Source organism: Chiloscyllium punctatum, chromosome 16 (assembly GCF_047496795.1).
Source record: "Chiloscyllium punctatum isolate Juve2018m chromosome 16, sChiPun1.3, whole genome shotgun sequence".
Classification (NCBI taxonomy): domain Eukaryota; kingdom Metazoa; phylum Chordata; class Chondrichthyes; order Orectolobiformes; family Hemiscylliidae; genus Chiloscyllium; species Chiloscyllium punctatum.
In genome coordinates, this window is record NC_092754.1 from 15,858,296 (window position 1) to 15,869,005 (window position 10,710).

At 42.1% G+C, this 10,710-nt stretch overlaps 2 protein-coding genes across 4 annotated transcripts in view; one reads left to right on the forward strand and one right to left on the reverse strand.

Annotated features, from left to right (window-relative positions):
* The window catches only part of rer1 (retention in endoplasmic reticulum sorting receptor 1), a 32,647-nt gene extending 27,656 nt beyond the window's left edge, over positions 1–4,991 (forward strand). Inside the window, exon 7 of the mRNA XM_072586293.1 lies at positions 983–4,991. Within this exon, the coding sequence (XP_072442394.1) occupies positions 983–1,072 (90 nt within the window). The 3' untranslated portion in view covers positions 1,073–4,991. The remainder of the gene's footprint in view (positions 1–982) is intronic.
* pex10 (peroxisomal biogenesis factor 10) overlaps positions 4,713–10,710 on the reverse strand; it is an 8,286-nt gene continuing 2,288 nt past the window's right edge. For 2 of the 3 annotated variants that reach the window (XM_072586290.1, XM_072586291.1), the window contains exons 2-7: positions 9,879–10,001; positions 9,334–9,414; positions 8,069–8,466; positions 7,483–7,658; positions 6,472–6,604; positions 4,713–5,769 (exon numbers count right to left, since the gene is read on the reverse strand). In XM_072586290.1, coding sequence (XP_072442391.1) covers positions 5,701–5,769; positions 6,472–6,604; positions 7,483–7,658; positions 8,069–8,466; positions 9,334–9,414; positions 9,879–9,990 — 969 coding nt within the window. In that variant the 5' untranslated portion in view covers positions 9,991–10,001 and the 3' untranslated portion in view covers positions 4,713–5,700. The remainder of the gene's footprint in view (positions 5,770–6,471; positions 6,605–7,482; positions 7,659–8,068; positions 8,467–9,333; positions 9,415–9,878; positions 10,002–10,710) is intronic. The other variant, XM_072586292.1, reaches the window with a different exon arrangement.

Genomic DNA, 10,710 nt, shown 5'->3' on the forward strand with positions numbered 1-10,710 from the left:
TTAAGAGTGCTGGTTCATAGCACCTTGAAAGTGGAGTCGCAGGGAGATAGGATAGTGAAGAAGGCGTTTAGTATGCTTTCTTTTGGTCAGAGTATTGAGTACAGGGGTTGGGAGGTCATGTTGCGGCTATACAGGACATTGGTTAGGCCACTGTTGGAATATTGCATGCAACTCTAGTCTCCTTCCTATCGAAAACATATTGTGAAACTTTAAAGGGTTCAGAAAAGGATGTTGCCAGGGTTGGAGGATTTGAGCTATAGGGAGAGGCTGAAGAGGCAGGGGCTGTATTCCCTGGAGCGTTGAAGGCTGAGGGGTGACCTTATAGAGGTTTACAAAATCATGAGGGGCATGGATAGGGTAAATAGACAAAGTTTATTCCCTGTGGCGGGGGAATTTAGAACTCGAGGGCATAGGTTTAGGGTGAGAGGAGAAAGATCTAAAAGAGACCTAAGGAGCAACATTTTTCATCCAGAGGGTGGTATGTGTATGGCATGAGCTGCCAGAGGACGTGGTGGAGGCTGGTACAATTGCAACATTTAAAAGGAATTTAGGATGGGTATATGAATAGGAAGGGTTCGGAGGGATATGGGCCGGGTGCTGGCAGGTAGGACTAGATTGGGTTGGGATATCTGGTCGGCATGGACGGGTTGGACCAAAGATGCTATACATCTCTGACTCTATTAGGTCGCGTGAGACAGAAAGCCATTGGTCAATGCCTCAGACTTTGCTGAGCTTGGTACAGCTGTCTGCATCTTAGTAATTAGCCCTATTTCTGGGAATAAAAAAACAGCTTGGACCCCCAATTCTGAATGCCATCAACTGACTAGGGATCCAGTGATGTCCTCCAAAGTCAAGTGCTGACAGCAGCCACTGCCATGGGTCACATAATGAGAGAAAGATAACCATATTCCCGCTGATAGTGCTGAGTATGAAATTGTATGAAATTATTATTCAGTAATTTTTCTTTTGCCCTTTTAAACAGCACATGATCAAGTACAGATATCTACCGTTCACACATGGGAAAAGGACGTACAAGGGGAAGGAGGATTCTACGAAAGCTTTTGCCAGTTAGAAAAAGTGCTGCATGGCACTCCTGGATTATCTTCTCCCCCTCCTCTTTACATGTAAACATTGGACAATAATCACAACCGTGACATGACTATTATTATCATGTTTGCTCCAGGCCTTTCTGAAGTGTACATTTTAGAAGGTGATTTAGTTATGAGATTTTTTTGGCACAGAGACAGTGTTTATAATATGATATACATACACGCAGACGTTTTGTCCTGACCATTTTGATTTAATTTATAGATGACTTCATTTAAATTTCCCTTTAATTGTATTTCTTTTGCCAGTTGCTTCAACTGTACTTCCTCCTTTTCGTCATGTGGTAAGAAAGAAAGAATTAAACTATCAAATCAGTTCCATACTTGGGTAATTAGACTACTTGCTATGACTCCCCCAAGTTACTGAGGCTTTTGACAAGGAAATTGCAGTATTAAGATGCTACAATATCAGTAGTTGGTAATTAATGGTTGAGAATTGGATGGCTATTTACCATGTTTTCTGGGTTTAAATCAAATTTTGGAAGCGCAGTTTTTATGTTGTGGCCTCTTGGAAGAGTTGTGGAGAAGCAATTGGAGGAATTTGGAGAGTGAGAGGAAAGAGGTTTGCAAGAACACCGAAACACAGGCTTGCAGCTTTTGAAGCTAAAATGCTCACTTTTGAGTGCTGTGGAACCAAATAACTTGAAGATGGAGATCGGACTTTCCTCCTCTCCCATTTTTAAATCCGAGTCAACTTTGAGGACATTGTCATCTATGTCCCGAGTCATGGCATTGTATTTCAAATTCATCAGGCTAGATGTTAATAATGCGAAAGAAATAAAATTTTGATAAAAAATTTCCAATATGAACTCTATGCTGAGCTTTAAACTTTGGATTGCTACAAGGTACTGGTAGATGCCTCAATTACAAGTGTGTTCAAGAATTTGTTTTGTTCTACTTTTTTGAAAAAAAATGTTAAAATTCAACAGTTTTCATGATGTAAGGGAAGGGGGTAGCTTTAAGATACAGTGGAGCTCTTTTTACTGTACATGCTAAAGTAAATAGTAAGCCTACAATGAATAATGGGAAGGGGAGAGGGAAAGATTGGTGGGTTTTATGATAAAAGTGTGAACGAGACCAGTATCTGAGAAGCAGTAAGGGCAAACAAAGGATAATGTTCCAGAACAGATCTGCAGACATTAAACCAATTAAGTCCCTCATTGGAAAATATTACATATCAAAAATTATAATTGGCACTAATTTGGACCTCCAGTTCAAAGAAATGGTGGAAGAGGGCATTTGTGTATTAAATATAGATTCACAGTGGGTAGCTAAAATCATCACATATAATACAGGGTTGAGATATGAAAGTGCATAGGTTTGTGTTTGGATTATCCTATGGAAATGGAACTCCAGTTCCCCATTGTGCACTGCAGCTGCACTGATGCCAGCTGTGGCAGCATGAGGGGGTGGTCCAGGATTTGCACTCAGCCCCCAGCTGAAAATTAATATTGACTGCAAAACTTCACTTCTCTAGTCACTTAGCTGGTTGAGACTCTCATAAAGCCTATCCACTTTGGATAAAAGACTGGAGACCTGGGAGACCAAATGAATCCTCAGCACAATTCAACACATTAACATGATGTCAAATGAAAAGACTTTATCATTTATTGACCAGTGTGATTTTCAGCTCTCCAGCCCAATAATTTGTCATAATGTCAAACCAGGTGGATGAATATATTCCGAATGTGATAATGCCCTGATTTATATAATTGTACTAACAAACTCTCCCTCCAATCAGATCCCCATCCAACCACCATCACACCCCAAAGTTTAAAATGTTTGAACCTATAGCAGCTTCACCCTCTGAACAGAAGGGTTGAAGACTGTAGGTTACTTTAAAGAAATAGTCAGCACAATGTAGCAGCCCTTGCCCTTTAGAAAATGTCTTGTTGCCTGCATGGAACATATAAACAAGACTGACTTTACCTGTGATGCATGAGTCAGTTTAACCTAATTTATTTAACAAAACTTTAACTTTCCAGATGTAATTTACCATATCCAAAGAAAGATACAGTACGTGGCATCTAATTTTAAGGTACACCTGTTCAATCTGTTTATTACTGGGGAGTGTCCTGACAGCATAAATAATACTCTACAATGCAATACTCTCATAGTTTAGTATAACCCCTGACTTCACATTACTTAGTGATGTATGTATTTCCAGTCTGTATTTAGTTTTCTTAACCGTTTTCATTCTAATTTTGTATTTAAAATACTTAAACTAGAGGGAGATTGAAGTTGCCAGTTTTTATTAGGTTTTTCCACATAATATTTCTTTCACCTTTCATCCTGTTCACCCAACATGCAGATCAAAAGCGACATCCTTGCTTCTAGTGCTGTAGCTTGGGAGTTGGTAAGTCTAGCGTAACCAGGGTAACGCCACAATCCACTTGCATTTTTGTTTGCCATGGAGTGCATTTACTGTATATAATATCTATTTAAATCACATTGTGAGTGTGATGTGCAGGAATTGATGCAATTGGAATAGATGTCAAGTAAGCGCTAACACTAGTGCTAGGTTATACCAACTCTTGCTGGACTTGTTCACTGTTTGCTTAATCTTTTGAGGTAGGAGTCTGTTTTACACTGTCACTGGTTCAGGGTTCCAAGATGGTTTGTGGAGGGAGGTGGTGGTGGTAGGCAGGGATAGCAAGGGTTCCTGTTCAGTCAAATGATCTCTGTCAAAAGTATGCATTGTGAATGCTTTATCAAACTCTTGTCACACTTTACAGTATCTGCACACGTTACAGATATAGTCTACACTGAATGGAAGAATTACCACTGTGTGAAGGGCACCCTATTCAATTGTAAACTTGCAGGGGTCAGTCCATCAGGAGCTAAAGGGAAAGAACTAGAGGGGATAAAGCAGAAATAAGTTCTGGAACCAAGGATGTAACTGCATTGAAAACAAAGCTGGAAACCTTGTGTGCTACAATGCTGATGTGAACAATCGTGTATTTGACATGCACCTTACTGACAATTATTTAATGTGACGCATTTACTGGGATTGCTGGCATCTGTTCTTCAAACTTTTCACCTCAGCAGGGCACAGGCAAGAGCAGCCTGTTAGTATATAAGGTGTAAATGCAGTACAGCTGAGCAGGTGGACATGGAGAGATCTTACAAACCACCCACTCCCCCCTCTCCCCCTTTTAGTGAAGCAGCTCCACCAGTGTTGTGCTTGTACAGAGATTTTATTTTTTTAAGATTAACCTTGGCTACCTGCTGCTTCACATTGTTCACAATGTCCATAGGTGATGTTTATGTCAACTAGAATTTTAGAGTCAGGGCCTTTGCAGCCTTTTATGCTGTCTGAGGGAATAATCCCAGCATCCTTTACTAGAAGGAGTCCCATCTCCTTTTGATATATTTAAATAAACAGGTGGATGTTTGACTCCATGAGGGTGAAATTACCAGTTGTTACAGATCTGTTCACGGGTGTTGGGAGTAACTGGAGATGAATTTAAACATTGCACAGAAATTGTTCTCTGCAACATTACCGTTTTTATTTTAGCTTAATGAGATTTTTGTTTCTGTAGTGCTGTCTTAGTGTGATGTAGGTGTGCTTGATGTTTTAAAATCAGATTAGAGAGAAAGCAACTCTTACAATGGTGCATTTTATATAATTTTATATGAAACCAAATCATTAGTCATTGTGCAAATCGATGTGTTGCATTATGCAGCACCACATACACATCCAATTGCCTTTCTTTAAATAAACATGTTTCTTGTGCTAGGTTTTATGAACTCCCAACTCTGCGTCACATGTTATAACTTTTCTTTACTTGTAATAAAGGTGAACAAAATAAATTTGTAATGCTGTTTCTCAGCCCTCTTCCTCTGGGAAAACAAAAATGAAACAATTAAATGAATTAAATAAAGTGACTAGCCTGACCACTGAATTGTAAATACTACTTTAGATGGCTGTCATTTTCCCAGAGTATGGATAAGTACACTGTAAACATTTAACATTACTGGACTTAGCAATACACAACAGCAGCAAGAGCCAGTTGTGGTTTGTGCTAGCCTGGACAACAATGTCTCTCATTCAAACCAGCGCTGTAAGGGAGCAGGGGACTTTATCAGCTCCTGCATTCTCACCAGTAAAAACAGTACAGCACTCTGGAGATCCTCCATGGTTGAGTTATCTCCCATAATTTAAGTACACAGAACAAGTGAGCTCCTCAGTTGCTGCATCCAATGGAAGTGTACCAAAGGTATAATATCCTGAAAAATAGAAGGATAAACAATGGCAAAGGAGAATGGTTTAGTACTTCAACTCCTATTATTTTCAGATATAAAGCTTGGCATCAAACAGTCTGAACTCTAAGGTTTTCATCTGATCTTGAAAGCAGTAATATTTCAGCATACTTGTCACAATTCCTTTGAGCAGACATGCTGCTGACTTAGTTGTTCTGTTCGCTTTTGTTGTTGTGCTTCAATGTCAATCAGATGGAAGTCTCCGAACCACACGTCTATTGAGCCTCTTCTTTCAAACTTAAGTAATTGCAGGTCAAATGTACTTCGTTAGCTGTACTTTGGGATCTCTTGAAGTTGTGACAGGCATTAAAGAAATGCTATTTCTTTCATCCTAAATGTAATGACGCAAGTAGATGAGTCTGTGTGGCTGGAATGTCTCCCGACAAAGTGGACATTCTGCCTGAAAGTAAATTGAAAACAAATTAACTGTTGGTCCTTCAGAAATAATGGGGAGTTATTAATACACTGCCTGAGACCAGCTCAAGTCTCTTCACATTAAGAAAGATGGTAACCAGGAGGTATTCTGCTATAAATTGGAACAGTTTGTCTCCTTTCCCCAGATGTGCACTAAATTAATGCCCACATCAACCCTACAAATGAGATCTCTGCTCTCCTCAATCTCTGGATTCTTTCACAAGTGGGGCAGCACTGTTACGTTACATTGCCAGGGACCCAGGGTCTATCCCACCTCTGTGTTGGAGTTTGCACATCTCCTTGTGTACGTATGGGGTTCTCTGGCTTCCCCCCACTGTCCAAAGATGTGCATATTAGGTGGGTTGGCCATGGGAAATTGCCCATAGGGTCCTGAGATATGCAGGTTACAGGGATAGGGTAATGCAATGGGATGCTCTTTGAAAGGTCAGTGTGGACTCAACTGGCTGAATGGCTTCCACAGGAATTCTTTGAATTCCATTAATCCATCAGTATCTGCGCCGCGCCGCCCAAACAACCCGAAAACTCCATCTCTCTCCTTTCCTTACTTTTCTTAAACTCTATTGTTATAACCTGGATCAATATCTTTTTAACATGGCTCCTGCAGTGCGCCCTTGGATGTTTTGTTCCATTAATGATGCTACATAAATGCATTTTGTCATCATCTCACCTTTGTATTGCACCATTCCATGATGCATTCCCAGCAGAAGAGGTGGCCACATGGTGTGACTGTTGAATGCCTGCGTTCTTCCAGACAAAGTATGCATTTGGAGTTGCGGGCTGAATGGTCCTGACTGGGGTTCCTATAAAGTAAAACTTCCATAAGTTGCTAATCTGGTTCTGTTCATATTTTCATCTGGTATTTAAAAAATATTTCTTCTATGTCCGCTTTGTCAAATTCTTTTATACATGTTTATAATGAACATTACCTATGCAAACTTGACACACTAATTGCACCTTCTCTTTAGGAGGTGGTCAACACAATGCATGATTTCAAAAGTTGAGATATGAATTCTCTCTGTTCCCAGGCCCTGTTGTTTCTTCCTTTCTAACCCAGGATGTTATAGTCAGTTAGTTGTTAACTGTGGGTCAGGGTAGCACTTGCCTCCTGGCCAGCTGCTTGTAAATTCAGGACTAACTATAGAAACTTGATCACATTCTAAGTTGCCATTCTCACTTATTACTGGCATTGAGTAATGTCAGGGATGCTGCCTTGTAAACAAGATTAAAATGAGGCTTTGTATACTTTCTCAGGTGGTCGTAAACAATTCCTTTGCGTTGCTTGGACAAAATGCAGAGGACTTATCCTTGATATTAGAGCAAAGTTTTATCCTTTATGTTATTTGGTTATTGCTGTTTTTGGGACACGGTGCTTTCATTGACTGTCAGATTTCCTACATTAGAATCAGTAGCTACTAAAAGTGGGATTGCCTGTGGTTGTAAGGTGCTGTATAAATCCAAGGATTCCATTTAATCATAACACCTCAACTGAGATCAGCTCACTCCACACTGACCAGTAATTAAACATGCTTACTTTTGGGTGCAACATTCAACACTATATTAGGCAGATCATTTTAATATAGTATTGATGTTAATAGTGAAGATTTCTGACTCCTTTTAACTAGCATAATTACATTAATTGGAATTTGATCATTATTTAATGAGGGTATTTCAGCTGTACCTCGAATATGGAAGGTTGCGATGGAGTTTCCACTCTTGCCGAGCACGCTGCCTTTGCTGATAGCTGTTAACCTGCATAGCAACAGTCAGGGCTAGCTGCAGCAGAGAAATCTTCCCCAGCAATTCGTAACTCCGCCGGAGTCCAGAATTGTCACTGAATAAACCACGGACGCACAGCTACACAGCAGTAAAACAACATGAGGAACAATCAGCAAACTATCCAGTGGAATATTTAGCACTGAAATATACACAGGCTACACTGATCTTTCATATCCATTGGAGCTTATAAAGCCCTCTCATTTATCTCTCCACGCCGGAGGCTCCCTGCCTTTATTCCTGGTGAAGGGCTTTTGCCCAAAACGTCGATTTTCCTGCTCCTCAGATGCTGCCTGACCTGTTGTACTTTTCCAACACCACTCTAGACTTTGATTTCCAGCATCTGCAGTACCCACTTCTGCCTATATACACATTGCCCTAGAGGAACAAGGCCCATTATTTTCTGCAACATACAGTTGCTACTCTATCATACAGTGCAGTAATACACCTATTTAACTACTGTTTTTAAGGAATGGACACAAAGGACTTACGTAAGTGATCCTGGTGAATCTTTTAGCTATGTGGTAGAAAGCTCCATTGAGATAGAAGATGCCCAGGTGCAGACGGTGGAGTAAGGAGGTTGCCTGTCGCAGGATATAGATAGTCTGCAGTAACACCTTTTTCTGCTGCTCAGTCAAGGTACTAATTGCCTCCTGCAGCCAGTGTGAGACTCCTGGCCTTACTGGTAAATGTCTGTGGTCTGGTGCCTGGGATCTCTCACTCTCTGCCTGCAGATTCTGCTCTAGACGGTTCAGTCCTCGATCCAGCAGGTAAGGAATGCAGGTGTGAAGGACAATGAGCACTGCCCGTCTGGCAGAGGATGGCACCCGCTGCCCACTGGAGTCAACCTGGATGATGTTGACATACTCCTCACCTAGTGTCTGGTAACCTGTGCAGTCAAGCATCAGAATGGTCAGCCAGAAATTCAATTACTACAACAAACTTGTACTTATATAACAACTTCAAATCAGGGAAAAGTCCACTAATAGTCATAATAGTGTAATCAATTATTTTTGAAAATTGGAATGATGGTTGGACATCTTAAGAACTTCTTAACTAAGATGGGATCACACCCCACCCCACCCATACACTATTATATGAGACAGCAGATCAGGTTTGAGGGGTGAATGGCCCCAGTCTGTTCCCATATTCCTTCCAACCCTACCCCAATTCACATCAGGCATTTTGTTTGTTAACCATTACACCTGGCACAGCTTAAGAACAGCATAAATTGGCGATCAACTTAGGGATATAAAGGGTGTATTCATCTCATGACAGTGCCCTCCATGACAATCTAATGGAAACAGTATGATCTCTCACATAACAAAGACTCCAGGCTGCAGATTTCTAATGTGCCTACGGACAGAGACTGGAAATATAAATAAGAGGATTTGGTCTTGAATTTCAGGCTGGGGAGAAGGTAGTTGAGATGGTACAGTGTGCCAATGTCACAAATATGGGCTGTAAGAGAAACAATCGTCGAGGAAAGGGGAGAGTTAATTGTTTGAAAGAAGGAGACAATGTGGACACATACTTTGCAGATGCTAGGCAGAGGCAGATGGATAAGGAACTTTTAAGAAATGGAAAGGTAGCCAAACAAATAAAAGCACGCACACAAAATAAAAGAGGATGACATGGAGCAGATAGAGCTGTCTGCTAGACAGATTCAAGTGGTAAACAAAGGTATAATGTGAGGCGAGGATAGCATTTGCTTACAAAAGGAATCAAGGTAGTGTCCAGTAATAATGGAGCCTACCTGCCAAGGTTGTTAGAAGAAAGTATGTCAGGTCTGCCAGTAACTCAACCTCCTTCTTCCATTCCAGCCATCGCTTCGCACCTGTAGGTAAACAGGCAAATTAGTTCTATATCTGCCTACTTACAGGAGAGTATGGAGGGGAGGGAATGGAAGGCAAACTGCATCCATTGCTCAGATTCAAGAATTAGGGGGCATTTAACAAACTTATCAATGAAATTATCTTCACAGAAAAGTTCAAACACAAGTCATCTAAAATACAATCAAGTGATCACATCTGGACAAAACAAATCCCCAACAATTCAGATCAAAGCTGCCTTCTCTTGATTTTTTGTTTGTTGGCTTGTTTGTACTTTATGAGCCTTGCTACAAGTAAAAAGGCTGTTGTTAATGATGCCGGTGGATGAATCTTAAACCAGGATACTGACAGATGAGATGTACGAAAGGAAATAGGTTTTATATGCAGAAAGTTCAAAGGTTCTGGCTAGGCTGAAGCCTTGTGTATCAGAGGGCCTCAGTCCCTTTAGTGCACAGATGCATAGTCTCACCGGCAAAGATCTGGAAAATCTCATTAGCGTAGCTCCGCAGAGAGTTCAGATAGTACTCATCCTTCTGGTTTGAGCGGATCAGCTGAGGCTGAAGCACAGGTAAGATGGGCATTGCAAACGCTGCTGTAAAAGGAACAAGACCATTAACCCACCAGCACTGTTTTTCCGGAGATGCTACACTCAGGCTTACATTAGCAACAATGTTTCCCGACACCAGGTTCACTGTCCATCCCACCGAGAGCCCCCCCCGCACTCACCACCATCCCTCACACTCTCTTTCTTCCTAAACCGAGGACCCCCTACACTCATGACGCCTGCCCCGACTCACTACCCCCCAAACATTCACCACTCCCCCACATTTTTCAGCCCCCATACTCACCGCCCCCTGACTCAGCATCCCCTACACACTCACTGTCACCACACTCTCCACCCCAACTCTCACCGCCCCCTCCCACACTACACCCCTCTTAGCCCACTTTACCTCCGCACTCCCTTGCTCTTACCCCCCTCTTTCTTCACCCTCCTCTCTCCTACCCCATCCCCTTCTCTGAAATGCCCTTATACCCCCTCGTTTCCTCCTCACCCGGCTCCCTCATCTCCTACCCCTCTCACCCCCCCAACCCCATTCCCATCCCACTCCTGTCTCCCTCCCCCTCTTCCACCCACCCTCTCACCACTCAACCCCCTCCAGCCCTTACCCTTTTGTCCCTCACACCGTTCACGCCACCAAACCCCTCCTTGTCTTACCCCTTTATCCCCCCCCTCCCTCCCCCCCCCTCATTCCCCCCCCCCTCCCTCACTCCCCCCCCCCCACTCCCCTCCCCCCTCCCCC